The sequence below is a fragment of the Gossypium raimondii genome, chromosome 3 (assembly GCF_025698545.1).
Source record: "Gossypium raimondii isolate GPD5lz chromosome 3, ASM2569854v1, whole genome shotgun sequence".
Classification (NCBI taxonomy): Eukaryota; Viridiplantae; Streptophyta; class Magnoliopsida; order Malvales; family Malvaceae; genus Gossypium; species Gossypium raimondii.
In genome coordinates, this window is record NC_068567.1 from 55,649,119 (window position 1) to 55,667,118 (window position 18,000).

Genomic DNA, 18,000 nt, shown 5'->3' on the forward strand with positions numbered 1-18,000 from the left:
ATTGTCCTTTTTTATGTGCATATTTTGTCACTATTATTATTATTGTTATTATTTATTTCGTTATTTATTTTCCTTTGATTGTTTATGGTGTATATTATGTGATTATCGTTATTATATGTATTATGAATTGTTTTATTAGTATATTGTATTATTGTCATTTAGTAGCGTGACATTTTATTCGTATATCATTTTCAATATTGCGTTAATTTTCTTCCTAATTCAAAAAAAGAAAACTTTTAAAAATAGGCAATATTTTGCGTTTTAGAGATTTGAGAAATCGCACCTTAACTTACGGGGTTTCGATTTTCTCGTTAAACCTAAATAGCCAAATATCATTTTAAAATTAAAATACATAAATTTTAAATAAAAAATTTCTAAAGGCAAGCTTATTCTCGAGGGTTTAAAATGTCGTGTCCTAACTTACGGGATGTGACATTTATTATCTCGAGACGAGAGGGTCTTTGACATTTGTTTCAATTTATTCAAGCGTTTTTCTTAAAAAAGTTAACATTAATAAAGAGGGATTGTATTTTAAATTCTTTTCGAATTTTCAATTTTCGATATTAAGACATTAATTAATCAATTAGGTACCATTTTGGGCGTTCCGAGGGTGCTAATCCTTTCTCGTACGTAACCGACTCCTGAACCCGTTTTTCTAAATTTCATAGACCAAAATTGTTATTTTAATAAATTAAATTGTTACAAGGTGACCCGATCACACCTCATAAAAATGATCGGTGGCGACTCCCATTCTCGTTTTCAAAACAAAGTTTACTTTAAAAAAAGTGGTTTCGACAATATTTAATCAATGTTGGACTAAGCTTTTTATTTTCCTCAACATAATTCACAAGTGGCTTACTTTGAGCATCAATTTCTCATTCATCACTCAACCATTTTGAGTATATGATATACCGTTGTAAAGATCTCATGGAGTAGAATATAAAATTATAGTTTTATGATTTAAATCTCTACCTTTACTAATCAAGAATATGCCTCAAAGCTTTTAAAATATCCATTTTCCAACAAAATATTAGTAACTATTAAAATATAAAAATAGGATCAAAATATTACTTTATTAAATGTTACTGGTAATAAGAAGATTTAATGATAAATTTGGCCACTAATGCTTGCATGTTTTGTCAAAATAGTCCAAATTGTATTTTTGAGCTTTTTTACCATCAACCTTTTTTTTTTCAAACCGCTTTTTTAACATATTTGATAAAAGTGCAGTTAAAAAGTTAACGGGATGATTAGAAATTTCATATGTGAAATATTTTTAAAGAGATGTAATTATTACTTAGATAACTCAATAAAATAATTACATGTGGAAAATAATAAAATAAATAATACATGTAATTATAAAACACCTTTAAAACATATCTCTAATAAATAAATATTGTTATAAAATAAAAAGACTGAAAGTAAAGAATAAAGAAAATTTGAGAGCAAAAGAGAGCATAATTTATTGATCAATGAGAATGATTACAATACTTAGAAGTATAAAAGAAGTATAGATGTAATTCTAATAACTATTAGAATTAGAATTTGTACATCAAAACTTTATCTTGATCATGATAGACATCCGCTTAAAAGATATTCATAATAAATATTAATTTTTAAATAAAAATTTATTTAATAATATAAAGATTAAATTAATTATTTAATAAGAGAATGATAAATTTCATCCAATCATCAGTATAACAGAATTTACCAAATACCATTAAAAAAAAAGTGTCTTTTTTTGACCCACCAACTCTTCTCTGCCAAAAATGCCCGCTACCTTCCGCCTTGTACTGCAGTGACCCAAAAATCCCTGACTTTTCTTTAACAATATTAACAAAAATAAAAGCGTTAAATACGTTTTTCTTCCCATTAACAGTGAACCGCTCGATTGTTGTCCCACAGCTGAGCTATGCTTGAATCCTGACCCTTAAAATCACTTTGACCGCTGCAAAATGTTCAAATTTTTAATTAAAAAAAGGGAAAGAAGAAGAAGAAAAAAGAATAAAGAAAAAGGGTAAAAGTGGAAGAGAATAAAATTTTATATTTATTTTAACGTAGTAGATGTAGTAGCTGAGCTGAACTCCCCCTTTTCATTTTCAGCCATCTCCTTGCCGATTCATTCCTAAGAAAATTTTCAACGTTATTTCAAAAAGCAGGCACGTTCGTCTTATGTCCTTGATCTGATTTGTTCTTCATCCTTTACCGTTTGTTTCCCACTTTCCTGCCTCTTTTTATTTTTATTTTGTTCTGATCTAGATTTCTGGATTTTGTTTCTTGGTTTGTATAAATACGATCGTTTATTCTTTGTTTTGATGAATCGTTTATTAGCAATGAGGTCTCTGATTTATATTTTTTTAGAATAGAAAATCCTCAGCTAGTGAGTAGGAAAGGCTTTTTTACACAAATGAGTGCTCAAATTAAACTTTTCTGCTTCTTTGAGTTTTATGAGACCGGGATTTGCTTTGCAGTTAATGTAATATGTCGTTGTTTTATTGATCAGAGAAAAGAACGTTAAGGAGGAAAGATGTTGGGAATAGTAAGGCAAAAAGTGAGTTCTGGGAACTGTCCTGCTCTCTCATATACCTTTATTTAAACTTTCAGTAAATATGACAGTCTACTTTCTAGAAAAATGTTAATGTTTCTAATTCATGACTTTTCTTGCTTAATCAGATGTTAGGGCAGTCATTGCTGAAGATTCGTCCTGCAATATCGGTGTTACGAAGCTACTCATCAGCAGCAAAACAGGTAATTCTTTTCACCTCTTATATCCTTTTTGTATTTCTAAAATTATTGCTGATTTAATGCTATTAGATATGCATACTGCAAGTGTTAACTCGTACGCTATAGAGTAGCTGTGTTTAATCTTATGAGCTTCTCTAGAGGTTACTTGCTTCAATTCATAAAATCAGAATGGAGACCCGCATCTTATGTGAGTTTGCACATGCACGTAGATATGGTTATGCTTGCAATTTTGTGTGTATGTAAATGGTTTGCATTTTTTTTCTGTTAATGATAAATGGCTTTTGTGATTAATTAGTCTCTGCTAAAGGCAAGGCTTAGGTTTCAAGGATTATTGATTTTTCATTTTTTGGTGTGTAATGACAATTATGCACAGATGACAGTGAGAGAGGCATTGAACTCTGCTCTTGATGAGGAAATGTCAGCTGATCCGAAAGTCTTTTTAATGGGTGAAGAGGTGAGAAAGTGTTCAACAGGAACTAGTTTTAATAATCATAATCTTGGCTGTTCATTTTGTTTTTTTGTCCAAGCTTATGCTTTTTTTTTCCCTTTAAATGCAGGTTGGAGAATATCAGGGTGCATACAAGGTTGGCGTTAAGAATAAAATTCTTACTTTTCCATGTATTGTAAAGGCAATACAAGCATTTTACATCTGTCTGAGGATTGGCTTTTATTTCCATCTCTTTTAGATATCCAAGGGGCTTTTGGAGAAGTATGGACCTGAGAGGGTTCTTGATACTCCAATTACTGAGGTTATTATTCTTGACATGCCCATGCTCATGCTTAATTATTGTTTTTCTTAATTTCATTATCATTTTATCAAATCATTGATCTCACATTCTTATTATATCTGTGTTTACTGATGTTTTTTAGTATATTTTTCATTGTTTTCTCTTCACGGTTGTTTATTTCTTGTTTCACAGGCTGGTTTTGCTGGGATTGGGGTTGGTGCGGCTTACTATGGTCTGAAGCCCGTAGTTGAGTTTATGACATTTAACTTCTCCATGCAGGTTAGAGGGTTATGTTTTGAATCTCTGCTTCTTTACACTTTTATTAGTTTATTGTGTTACAATATTGATAAAATTTTAAATGGCTTCTAAGTGAACAAGTAGAAATAATATATCATTATTTGCGTTTTGTTGGAGTTACTGTTGTTACCGTAATGTGCTGTTGAAATCTTAGAAGTTTGTATGAATGAGATATGCTTGTTTTCCTGAAAACTGACATTCTGACAACATATATTGGCTGAATAACTAAGGATACTGTACTAATGTATGTGTTATCTTGATCTTCTCTTTCTATATTAAGCAAGATGTAGCAATAAATTAAATTCTAAATTGATGTGGTTGTAGGTTACAAACGAAAAATATAAAGGAAAACGATGGTATATTGTGTTGAAACTACTTGTTATCCTCTTATCTGTAATTGGTCCTTATCCTTATGGTTCTGGTTAAAGGCTCCAAATTATGTTTATCAAAATACAAGTTTGTTTAGCAACAAATTGTTCTCAGTTCTTGTTTGATTTTGCAATTCTTTCTGGTGATTATGTGCTCGGTAATCATCAAAGACCTGGTGTTAAGACAAGTTAACGTATTTAAAGAAATATGGGATCCTTGGAGTTCTTGTGGTAGCCATTTTCTGTGAAAGATTTCTTAGCTTTTGAAACCATGATTTGATTTCCCTCCTGCTTAGATCTTACATTCTAATGTTCAAGAGTACAAGTTTGATGCCTTTTTGGACTGTACCAACATCGTTTGTTCTTGGACATCTGTATGGTGTTCAATGGTGGATTTAGGCATTAAGTTTTGAGGGGGCCTAACTTAAATTTTCAAAAAATCTAGAGGGTTTAATGAGAATTTTCAAAAAAAGTTGAGGTTTAATTAAAATTTTAAAAAATTTAAGGGCTTAAAGAAAATTTCCAAAATATTTGGGAGGGACTTAATTGAAAATTTCAAAAACTTTTAAGGGAATGATGAAATTTTTCTAGAATTTTTTGGGGCCAAGGCCTCCACTTGCTTCTATTACCATCCGCCCCTGATGGTGCTTTCCCAATATGAAAATTTGGTCAATACTGTATGACAGAATTTCACTAATTTGAAGCTCAATTATTATTGATCTTTCAGTGGTGGTAAGCAAGTTAAATGACTTTGGTTACCCTTAAATCTGTTTACAGGATCTTATTCTGGTGTAAAAATTTCTTTGATCTGTTTCTGGATTTTGTTGCAGGCGATTGACCACATTATTAACTCTGCTGCAAAGTCCAACTACATGTCTGCTGGCCAGATGTCTGTACCCATTGTTTTTAGAGGACCTAACGGTGCTGCTGCTGGTGTAGGTGCCCAACACTCTCAGGTATAGTTTTTACATACTATTACTTTCACTCATTATTTAGCTTACATACATTCACACTCCCTGTTCCCTAGATACTACTTAGGTTGAAATTTGATTTATTTTCTACTAGGTTTTGTCATTACTGTTTAGTTATTTAAATGTTATTGAGGTGTAGCTAGGCTTCAATATAGTAAGAAGATGCTTGTTTGATTATTTTCTTATGGTTTTTGTCCAGTGTTATGCATCATGGTATGCTTCTTGTCCTGGATTGAAAGTTCTGTCCCCATACAGTTCTGAAGATGCTCGTGGACTGCTCAAAGCTGCTATTAGAGATCCTGACCCAGTTGTTTTCCTTGAAAATGAGTTGTTGTAAGTGAATGTATATTGTATATATGATTCTTACATATTGAGCCCCCATACCACTGGTCCCGTGTTCAATTAGAATTCTAATGACTGACATTGCTCTGATATAATCATTCCGCTTCAGATATGGTGAATCATTCCCTGTTTCTGATGAAGTTCTTGACTCCAGCTTTTGTCTTCCAATTGGGAAAGCTAAGGTAATGTTATGATGCCCCAAACATTCTCTTAAACTTTATTATTACTATTACTGATGCTTCTGCAGTCAGTGATTCTATCCCTTGATGCTTCATTTTATTAGCATTTAAATTTAGCTTTTTAACAGCCTAGTTTAACAGATAGAGAGAAAAGGGAAGGATGTGACTATTACAGCTTTTTCAAAAATGGTGGGCTATGCTCTTAAGGTATGTCTTGTATGCAATATCTTTTTGAATATGTTGTGCTTACTTTTCATTTGAGATAAATTGTATATTTAAGTACACATGATTCCCTAGTGAAAGATAAACTAATAATCTAAATCTATGAAGAAAGAACGTGGCTGCATCTTCATGTTTTCATGTAGGATATGTATCTCACATGGAAACTTGATGCGGCCAAATACATGTCAGATATTACTGGTGCTGGATGCACCAGATTTTTTTCTTAAATAATATTATATTGTATATGGCATGGATGTGGCAATGAAGGGACAAAAGGTTCTTGCCGCTGGCGTTGAAGATACAAAAAAGTGTCACTGTGAAATAGAAGAGAAGAGAGAAACATTGAGAACAAAATAATATTCCTTTTCTTTTTGCCTTAGATGGAGTTGATCTTTGTGAATGAGACTCCATTTTACTGATGAAAGTTGGAGAGAAGGTGAACCATGGAAGAAGTAAAAGGAGATGAATGGCTGCTATGTTCATTAGGCAATTCCAGCCACCATGGTATTTGTAAGGAAGGAACTAATTTGTTTCTAAACTAGAGGGAACTTTGGGTATAATCTTGTGCACCATTAAATGGATTGAAACCTTACTGGGTACACTTGATCTTAAGACTATTGGGCCCAATTTGTTTATGATACCATTCGCTGCTGATAGTGACCGAGGTAAACATTTATCTAGTGCACTGCAGGCTCTTGAGATTAGTTATACTATCTTTTTAATCGGTGGGCTCAAGAACTGCATAAGATACGGTGTGAATTAGGTCCCTTTTGATTGAAGGAGTTAAACATGAGTACAAATTTTAAGATTAGAGCTTAGTGCACTTGACATCTAGTATCATATTGGGCTGCTTAGTTCCTTTTCCTTGTTTGTATTCTCCTGAAAATAAAATTTTATGGTACTAACATATTGGCTTGTGAAGTTATAACTAAGAGATTATTTGTTGTTCAGGCAGCTGAGATACTTGAAAAGGAGGGAATTGATGCTGAGGTAAAATATAACATAAAGTCACAATTTCTACAAATTGATTTGGATCTTTCTTTAAGAAGCGCAATGGCTGGTTTTGTTAAATACAGGTTATAAATTTGCGTTCTATTAGGCCGCTAGATAGATCAACAATTAACGCTTCCGTCAGGAAAACCAACAGATTAATAACAGTTGAAGAAGGGTTTCCACAGCATGGTGTTGGTGCTGAAATCTGGTTTGAGTTCTCTTTGTAATCATTTAATTTCTTCTTACCGAGCATTCCGACACCTTTTATGTTTACAAAGCATACTTCTTTCACAGTGCATCAGTTGTGGAGGAGAGTTTTGCTTATCTTGATGCCCCAGTTGAGAGAATTGCTGGAGCTGATGTTCCCATGCCATATGCAGCAAATCTTGAGAGGATGGCTGTGCCACAGGTAATTCCATTTACATTTCTTCCTATGTTTCTGTCGTGACTTGTTTTACACGCTTTTGGTGAACTGAGGCATCTGAAAAGGAGGATCCTTTCATCCGCTCCCTCTTCTCCTCATTAATACGATTTCTTGTAAAATCTTTTAGTTTGATGGCTGCATGGATGCTATATTTGTATAGTTGTCTCTATATAACTATAGGTTAAATCTGTTTTTAATCTATGAATTGTGCAGGTTGAAGATATTGTCCGTGCTGCAAAGCGAGCATGCTACAGAGCTGTACCATTGGCTGCTGCTGCATAATTGAACCAATATAGGTGAGAAACCTTTCCTAATATAGGCTGATGACCTTGCCTTGGGCCTATTTATCTATTTTTCAATTCCTAATATAACCAATAAGAAATAATGATTTCAGGAACTAATGCACGATTGTTTGCCCTCTCAACTGTTTTGGGAAGGAGCCGTTTCATTTAATAACTGAGACATTGTTCGAAAGGCTGGAAATTTGGTGACTTCATTTGTCATGTGAACATAACCTGTTCAACCCTGCTGAAGCCCAAGGGCTCTGCTACTGTTTTTGAACTCTTGTGTTTCAATCTTAAGTTTGTTCAGCTGGATGATTTTTAAATGCATTGAATTGATGTTTTGTTTGAGAATTACTACCAAAGTAGTAATAAAATAATTACCATTCAGCCTTGGCCTAACAGTCGCCTATACTTCGCCGAGGTCTTCAAAATACACTCCCTCGACTTCACCCCTTTGTTGTACTTGTATTTTCACAGCTAGTACCAGTCATTGAAAAATTGGTTCTATAAAAAATAGACCGTCGATAATAGCTAAGAATCGAAAAAAGAGAAGAACATAGAATTTTACGTGGAAACTCTTTTGGGAAAAAAATTACCAGCAAAGGAGAAGATAATTTATTATGTTGAATTTGAATAATACAATAGGAGAGATGACCACGTCTATTTATAGGTTTGTAAAACCATAATCTAATCAAAATTAAATAGAAGTAATACAAAAGGTTAAAATATCTTATTCTAATCAACACTAAATAGATGAAGTTAAACTTTTATACTGATGCCATTTGTAAATCCCTTATCTTGCCACTTATGTTTTATTTTCACAAGAATTTAGGTTACACAATTCTATTATGACGAGATTTTTATAAAATTAGTTTAAGTGAGTTTAAAGTTCAATCTGATTGAAGTGATAAAAGAGGGTTTTTTACGAATCTTGTTATTATTATTATTTTGATGGGCATTTTGTTTTCTCATTGATCCAAAAACCAAACAAAAACTAAACAATAAAGATACAAGTCCAAAAACAACAAAACACAATCCAAAAAAAACCCCAAAAATAAACAGTAATTGAAAACACAAATAACAGAAAGATTACGCAAAAACCAAAATAGAAAGAATCTAGAAGCAATAAGGCACCGTCCCTTACACACAATCAAATGCGTTGCTTTTTCCCCATTCCAACAAATCTTCAATTTTCATAATTGACGGTTTCACAAAAAAGGAAGGAGCATCCAACAGATAGACCAAACGTCTGAAAAAAAAACTCCTTACCCCCATTCAATTTCCTTCCCCTCCCCTTTCAATCCGGTTCTCTTAGCCTCCCCCTCACTCTCCTGGTATCAACGAAGAAGCATTCCCTTTCAGGTAAATCGATTTCCCCCCTTTTAGCTTTTCTGTCGCAAGAACATGAGCAACTTCATTTGCTAGTCTTGGAACATGATTGAAACTAATTTCTTGAAAATTATTCTTCATATGTTGAATATTTCTGATGTAAACACCAATCAGTGATGTATCAAATTCCAAAGACTTACATTTCTTAACTGTTTTTAGGGGTGAGCAAAATCTACTTTGATTCGGAAAAATTAGAAAAAAATTTAAATTTCAAGTTAGTCGAATCAAGTTATTCGAATTATTCGAGTCAACTCGAATGAGAAATTTTAGATTTCGAGTTTGAGTTGAGTTGAATTTTTACAGTTCGAATAACTCAAATAATTCGAATAACAGATTAGTATAAATACCATTTTGGTCCCTCTAAATATTACAATAACCACATCACATTTCATTTGTTTCATAACATCTCAATTCTCATACTTGCTATATAAATAGCCTTTCCATATTCATTTCATGAGTATATAACTCATATATTCCATATATTTGTAACATATTTTACATTCTATTTTCAATTCACTATTTCACTTCCATTTCTCATACCATACTATTTTAGTATCAATCATAAAACTTTATTATTCATTTACCCTATTAACACGACTTAAACTCGGACGGATACACAAATCCAACCAAAACATACCAGTTTGACACCCAGTGCCTTATCGGATAATTCAAAGTAATAATTTGACACATAGTGTCTCATCGACTAAATCGAAGTAAATTGGCACTCAGTGCCTCATACAATATATTTGAAGTAATAATTTGACACCCAGTGTCTCATCGACTAGAAGTCAAAGAAATCCCTGAACTCTTCCAATCCTATGGCATGCCATCTATATCCGACTCAGCCCGATACAGTTAATAGGGTTCCAATTCACTTTTCAGATACAACCAATATTCATTTCAATAAAAATAATTAATATAAATTCAATAAATTCATCACATACTAAATCAATCCATTTCAATTTCAAAACACAATAATTCTCACCTCAACACTTACCATATACATTAAATTAAATTATAACAATTAACAACTAAATTTGGACTATAGAAATACAAACCAAAAATTTCGAGCTATTCCTCGTCGACTTTATCTTTCCCCTTGTTAGTCGAGGGTTCCGGTACGATGTTAGCTACGAAATTAAAACAATTAAAAAATATCAATATAACACAATTCAATTTCATATTAAATATTTCAATTTTTACTCAATATTTACCTAAATTTCAATTTAATCCCTAAACCAAGACTAGCTTTATTTCTTCACAATTAATCTTATATTTTCATTAAAATTTCACTTTAGACTAATTTTAACTCCATATTTTCACATAAATTCCTAAATTTTAAATTTTTCATAATTTAGTCCCTATTACACAAAATTTACTATTTGTTCTACAATTTAATCCTTTTTCATTTCTAGCTTAAAATCTATCAATTTAATCCCTAATACTAAAATTATTCAACATAAACAACACCTAAAAACTCAATAATTTTTAAAATTTTGACATGGGTCGAGTAGTATTTAACACTAAAATTTCAAAATATAAAATTACAAGAAAAAAAACTAAATTGACTAACCAATTAAACTTGGAACTTTGAAACCCTAGTTTCTCCTTTCTCTTTCTTTCTTTCCTTTTACTTTATCTTTTCCTTGTGTTTTGTTTCTATCTTTGTTCTTTTTCTTTCATTTATTTGTTTTAATATAATATAATATAATATAATATAATATAATATAATATAATATAATATAATATAATATAATATAATATAATATATACTTAATTCTTAAGGTAATATATTATAATATATATTTTAACTTAAAATTTAGGATATTTCATCCTTATGCCGCCTCATCTAAAGAAAATGACATAATTTCTTCTTTAGTCCTTTTAGTTTTTTTCTTTAATCTAGAATTCAACTTTCACCCTTTATGCAATTTAGTCTTTTTACCTAATTACTCTTAATTCATGCAAATTCACCTAACCAAAACCTAATTAACCACACAACTAACTTTGTAAATATTTCTAATAAATATTTACGAGTCTAATTTATGAAAACGGAGTCTTAGAAATGCATTTTTCGACACCCGTGACTATCGGGTTGTTACATAGCACATGGGCATGTGGTTTGGCCGTGTGACCTAACTCAGAGAGTTACACGGGCTTGGACACGGGTTGGGACACGACTGTGTGTCCCTATTTCAAATGTTACACAGCATGAGGCACGGGCGTCTGTCTCAGCCTTGTGAGCCACACGGTCGTGTGATCCTTACAATTTAAATTTGTCTAAGTTTTTTCTTAAGGTTTCATATGTTTTCGATTTAGTCCCGAATCATTTTTTTAAAAGTGTTTCTAAGGCCTCAAGGGCCCGAATAAGGGATGATATGCATGTGTTTGAATGAATTATGCTATGATTTATGGAATGATTGAAATGTGAATGTTTTTAAGCTATGCTTTTACAATAATGCTCCGTAACTCTATTCCGACGATGGATACGGGTTAGGGGTGTTACAATTCCAGCATAATATTTTCATTGCTCCCGGTCGGCTTGCCAATTGGCACCCGCGATCCTTGTTGAAAAGAAACATCAATCTGCTCCCACGAATCTGACCCTATTTCCAAAACCCAAGAACATCATAATTTCCTTCTATAATTCTCAATTTTTTATTATTATTTCTCCCTTCAAAGCTTGCTGTCCTACCTCTTCAATGTCCATTATTCCCACATTTTGCCTTCCTATGCCACTTAGTCTTTCTTGAAACTTTTCTTTTTTTAGTCTAGTGACACGTTTCCAACTAGCAGATTTTGCTTTATGACAAAATTCTACATCTAGATTAGTGGGCCCCAAATTTGATTGCATCTTATCTCATTCCCCTTGCATATCATCCTCAATTAACTCCTTAGACAACTTCCCTCTCAATGTATCCTCTAAAATTTTAGTGAGTGAAGGAGGCACCAAATCCCCTAAATTCTAGTAATTAACAACAATTTCCAAAATTGAAGGATTCTCTACTGATAACACTCTAGAATAACGTATTTTTATGTATTAATTATGTATTTATTCTGAGTATGATCCTGCTAATTTGAGCTATTTATGATCTTTTATCTCATAGGGACTAAATTTGAGGCAAAAGTGAAATTAAGGGCCAAAAGCATGTATTTAGAGATAAAATGGGCTAATGTGCGACACAAGGAAAAGTTGGTGCCAAAAGTACAAGCATGGAGGACACAAGGGTTGAAATGCAAAAAGAAGAGATTTTATTCTATTAAACTCTATTTTAATTATATTAGGATAATTAATATTGAGATAATTATTAAGGATTATTTTTAGGATTTTATTTTATCTTTATTTATCTTCAATTAAATGTATTTATCTTTTAGGAATTTAAGTAGGATTAGACTATCTCCCCTAGCACTATAAATAGGGGGTGAAGTGACTCAAAAGGGGATCCCATCTTTTTCTGAGAACACTCTCTCCCCAAAGTTTAGGCTTTTGTTCTTCTCATATTTCTTTTAATAAAATATTTATTTTTATTTATTTATTTTCTTTTCTACCACAACCATGAGCCACTAAACCCATCTAGCCAAGGTTATCAAAAATCCCAAAAGAGTTCATGAGGTTTAGAATTGTACTTAGCCTCCTCATTGAGTATTCATCGTTCCTCCGACCTGGTGGCGCTCATCCATGTCCCTTAAGTAAGCTTTTCAACGTATGCAAAGGCGGTCGCTTTGTATGTTTTGGGAAGGTTGCACGATCGGTTCGTTAGCTTATCGTCGAGGTTGGCGAGCCCAAGAGACAAAATGGCGTGGGATTCGCCATTGAGAAGAGTTGATCTAGCATAAGACGATCCTCTGAAGCGATTGTTGGCTAGAGTCGAGTTCCACCACATCGTAAGTCTAAATCCTTGAGCCGGTGGTCGAGGCGTCCTCTTCCACTATAATCGGCTTATTCGGTTTGGGAAGAATCATCTAAAAGCCGAGGATTTAACCCAAGGCGGAACGAGACAACTGGAGGCTGGAATCTCCCATAAGAATTTCCTTTCTTTCAATTCTATTTTTAATTTCTCTAATTTTCAATTCAATATTCTTAAATTTGTTTTTATTTTTTTTTCGTTTTCAAATCCAAACATTTAATTCTGTTATTTTTTATTTTATTTTTTTTAGGCACGCAAGTTGTCTTGGGCAAGACTCTGCCTGGGATTCCACGGAACAAGATATTTTGCAAGTCCAGTCCCTAAAGATTACTTCCCTTTTACTATTCTTTTTCATTATTTATTAGGGATAGGATATTTTTGGTGCTTTCAACGACTGCATCAAATTTTATTTTTTGCAACGTACTAATCTTATTTTTTGTTTCTTATGACCAGATCTGCTCCAGGTACTCTTGTGTTCGATTTAGAAATTGAGAAGACTGCTAGAGCCAATCTCAAAGAGACAAAGTTACGGAAAAAGCAGTCAGCGGTGGTTGGAACTCAAAGTAACCCACCGCCAGAAATAGAAGTCGACGACGAAACTGAGTCTAGAGTTAACGAAAACCTAAATCGAACACTTGAAAGTGAAAAAGTAGAAGTCGACTCACCAGAAGAAGTGCCTAACGCTAGGGTTAATGAAAACCCGAATCTAACACACCAACCAATGGCTCAAACGATTCGGCAACTGGTCGAAGCTCCGACAGAACAACCGCCATTGTTCATCGCGTATCCTACTATGGATACTGATTTTGAGTTGAAGTCAGGTTTAATCCAATTATTGCCAACTTTTCGTGGGTTACAAAATGAAAATCTCCACAAGCATTTGAAAAAATTTCATATGGTTTGTCTTGGCATTAAACCTCAGGGGTGAACTGAGGATCAGATTAAATTGCGTGCTTTCCCTTTCTCCCTAGCAGATTCCGCTAAGGAATGATTATTTTATTTACCCCCTGAATCTGTTACAACTTGGACTGATCTATATCATTTATTTCTGAACAGATTTTTTCCAGCGTCTCAAGCAGCTGAGCTAAGAAGAGAGATCATTGGAATAAGGCAAAAAGAAGCTGAGTCCCTTTACGATTATTAGGAGCGATTTAAAAAGTTGTGTGCAATCTGTCCACAACATGGTATAACAGAGCAATATCTCCTCCAATACTTTTACGAAGGTTTGAAGCCCATGGAGATGAATATGGTGGACGCTGCTAGTGGAGGAGCATTGGTCAACATGACTCCCCAACAAGTGAGAGACTTGATCTCCACGATGGCTGCAAATTCTCAGCAGTTTCGAGCTAATACTGAACCCCCTAGAAGGGTTCACCAGCTAAGTAATTCAACCTTAGAGGATAAAGTTGATAGACTTACTAATATGATAAACTCTCTTATTGTAGAAAAAGCGAAGACAACTCGATTATGCGGAATATGTGCTACACCTGATCATGCAACTGATGCATGTCCCAGTTTGTATGATGATACCACGGCCCATCTGGATGCTGTGGGAAATTTTCCTGGGCCGCCACAAAGGCAGTACGACCCCTACGCTAATACCTACAACCCAGGGTGGAGAGACCATCCTAACTTAAGTTATGGGGCCAATCCACGAAATAACCAGCCATAGCAAAATCGGTTTTTGCAACAGCCGTAAGGTTCAGGTAATTTTCTAGAAACCATGGTCAATAAGTTAGCAGCTAATGTTCTTGTTTTTCAACAGTAAAATCTTAATTTGCAAAAAGAGATGAAGGATTTCCAACAGAAAACCGAGGCGTCCATTAGAGAGTTGACCACATTGATCAAGAAATTAACCTCTCAAGGGAAGCTGCCGTCAGAAACAGAACCAAACCCTAGACAAAATGCAAATGCAGTGACGTTACGAAGCGGAAAGGTACTGGAATCGATTCCTGACAGAAATCTTGCCCAAGAAATTGCCCAGGAAAAAACTGAAAAAGACAAACAGGTCCGACCGAAGCCTCCATTGCCTAAAATTCAACCTCCATTTCCAGAATGATTCAACCAGTGTCGAAGAGGTAAAGAGGACAAGGAAATCCTCGAAACATTTAGGAATGTCGAGATCAACATTCCACTGTTGGACGCCATCAAGCAAATACCACGGTATGCCAAATTTCTTAAAGAGCTTTGCACCAACAAGCGAAAATTAACAGGTAATGAAAGGGTGAATGTTGGTGAGAATGTATCTGCAGTGTTACAGCAGAAAATGCCGGTAAAATGTAAGGATAGGGGCATGTTTGCAATACCATGCAAAATAGGTCATCTGGGAATTAAGAAGGCTATGTGTGATCTAGGGGCTTCTATAAATGTAATGTCGTATTCTATTTATGAATCACTTAACGCAGGTTTTTTGACAAAAACAGGTGTTATAATTCAATTGGTGGACAGGTCTGTTGTGCATCCAGAATGAGTCCTTGAGGATGTTTTGGTAAAAGCTAACGAGCTTATTTTCCTTGCAGATTTTTATGTGATCAAAATGGAGGAGGATAGCACTCTTGGATCTTCAGATCTCCTGTTGGGTCGATCGTTCCTTAGTACAGCAATTACTAAAATTGATGTTCGAAGTGGAACTCTCACGATAGAGTTTGATGGGGAGATCGTAAAGTTTAATGTCTACAACGCCATTAGCCATCCAAGCGAAATCTTGAGTGTAAATCGTATTGACATAATTGACTCTTTGGTGGAAGAAAATTTTGAGTCAATTTATGGAGATAATTCTGAACTTGATGAAATTGAATTTGTTAATGAATTATTATCTCCAAATACTAAACTGTTACCTTCTGTTATACAGGCACCAGAGTTGGAGTTAGAACCCCCAGGAAAGGCTAGGAAATTAGACATCCAAGAGTTAGAAGAAATTCACAATGATGCCTACGAAAATGCTCACATTTATAAAGACAAAACAGAGTTATTTCACGATAAGAGAATAGCTCAGAAGCATTTTTCGGTAGGACAAAAAGTTTTACTTTATAACTCTGTGTTAAAGTTATTCCCAGGTAAGCTTCGATCACGATGGCAAGGACCTTTTATTGTTACTAAAGTGTTCACACATGGAGCAGTTGAAATAGAGAGTGAAGAATCTAGAAAGCGGTTCGTAGTCAATGGCCAGCGGTTGAAGCCATTTTATGAGAATTTTCAAGCCCACACGGTTAAGAAAATCCATTTGGAACCACCATAGAACCAATAACGGCGTCGAGCTAACGACGTTAAACAAGCGCTTGTTGGGAGGCAACCCAATTTTTATTTTTATTTTTTTAGTTTATTTTATTTTATTTTACTTATTTGGATATTAATAATTTTTTCTTCTTTTGCTTAGATAAAATAGAGTGAAATACGAAGAAAATCGTTGAGCAACGCTTAGAGCGCATTAAGGCCTGACTTGAAACCTTTGGCCAACAACTAACCAAGCTCATTGCCATCATTTGCGATCGACAGTAACAACACGAGGAGTTTTTCTAAACTTTTCTACCTATTTATTTCTTTTCGTCCACATTGAGGACAATGTGCTTTCAGTAGGGGGAGGTATTAGTATCATTTTCTGCTGTGATTTTGGTTATTGTTGCTGGTGTTGCTGCTTGAGGCTTTATTTTGTCCATATTTCTTTTTGGAATCTCCTGCCTCTTTTCATGCCCAAGAGTTTTGCCAAGAATTGCCTACTGTTTGACCTACAAGCATAATTCTTGTTTTCTGAGAAAATTACAAATTTTCCATAATTGATGCCATCTACACTTTTTTATTCTTATTAGACTAAAAATAATTGTGATTCATAAAGTTAACTTTATCTTGCTTTTCGTAAAATTGATCAAGTTTAAATACAAAGTGGACACTTAATATGTTTGTGTGCTAAAATATGTTGATGACTATTAAGGTAAATACTGAAACTTATTTTTGACACTTGATTATTATTTTTTTCTCTAAAGTCTTTATAAAAAAAGTTATTATTAATGTCGTTTAATGTTTCTGTGGTTATGAGTGCAGCTTAAAAACGTGACTGACCGAGTAACCGGGTAGAGTGCTTGGTTGTCATCCTATTTCGTCAAAAGGTTGTGTGACGTGTTAGATAAAACTCCGCTAACCTAATTAATCTTTAAGAACATGTTAATGAGTAACCGGGTGGGTGCTTGACTGTCATCTCTCTTCGTGTCAAAAGGTTCGATGTGTTCTTAAGAAAAAATTATAATAAATTAGAGTCTGTCAATGAGTAACCGGGTGGGGTGCTTGGTCATCATCTCTCTTCACAAAAGGTTCAGTATATTCCTAAAGCACAAAAAAAAAAGAAAAAAAATAATTTGGGGACTAAAGGAGGAAACAAATAGGGTGTCTTGGTAGGTTTGGTAATTTACCTAATTTTCATTAAATAATTCAAGTCGATTCTAATTTTTGTGTGTATTAATTGGAAAACTTTTTCTATTTTACTTAAAGCAAGCTTAGGGTTTTCTTTATTTTTCATATGCATTTTTTACTGATTTTTATAAAACTTTGGAAATTGTATTTCTTTTATGGCAGAATCTAACTTTCACAGTAGATAAGAACCATACTTGAGGGCAAGCATGGGCTAAGTAGGGGGGATTTGATAACACTCTAGAATAATGTATTTTTATGTATTAATTATGTATTTATTCTGAGTATGATCCTGCTAATTTGAGCTATTTATGATCTTTTATCTCATAGGGACTAAATTTGAGGCAAAAGTGAAATTAAGGGTCAAAAGCGTGAATTTAGAGATAAAATGGGCCAATGTGCGACACAAGGAAAAGTTGGTGCCAAAAGTGCAAGCATGGAGGACACAATGGTTGAAATGCAAAAAGAAGAGATTTTATTCTATTAAACTCTATTTTAATTATATTAGGATAATTAATATTGAGATAATTATTAAGGATTATTTTTAGGATTTTATTTTATCTTTATTTATCTTCAATTAAATGTATTTATCTTTTAGGAATTTAAGTAGGATTAGACTATCTCCCCTAGCATTATAAATAGGGGGTGAAGTGACTCAAAAGGGGATCCCATCTTTTTCTGTAAACACTCTCTCCCCAAAAGTTTAGGCTTTTGTTCTTCTCATATTTCTTTTTAATAAAATCTTTAAT

General features: G+C 33.6%; 1 protein-coding gene across 3 annotated transcripts; it reads left to right on the forward strand.

Annotated features, from left to right (window-relative positions):
* Positions 1-2,032: 2,032 nt before the first annotated feature.
* On the forward strand, positions 2,033-7,952 carry LOC105794801 (pyruvate dehydrogenase E1 component subunit beta-1, mitochondrial). Of its 3 annotated transcripts, none has more exons than XM_012624120.2 (16): positions 2,033-2,159; positions 2,504-2,551; positions 2,674-2,748; positions 3,119-3,199; positions 3,303-3,329; positions 3,432-3,494; positions 3,666-3,752; positions 4,969-5,094; positions 5,309-5,442; positions 5,561-5,633; positions 5,772-5,837; positions 6,804-6,842; positions 6,929-7,053; positions 7,140-7,254; positions 7,483-7,565; positions 7,664-7,952. In XM_012624120.2, exons 2-15 carry the CDS (start codon positions 2,528-2,530, stop codon positions 7,549-7,551), a joined length of 1,104 nt encoding a protein of 367 aa, XP_012479574.1. In that variant the 5' UTR covers positions 2,033-2,159; positions 2,504-2,527; the 3' UTR covers positions 7,552-7,565; positions 7,664-7,952. The 3 variants fall into 3 exon arrangements, with proteins under 3 accessions (XP_012479574.1, XP_012479575.1, XP_012479576.1); XM_012624121.2 differs by having other exon boundaries at positions 2,082-2,159; positions 2,472-2,551; XM_012624122.2 differs by having other exon boundaries at positions 2,084-2,207.
* The last annotated feature ends 10,048 nt before the right edge of the window (positions 7,953-18,000 follow it).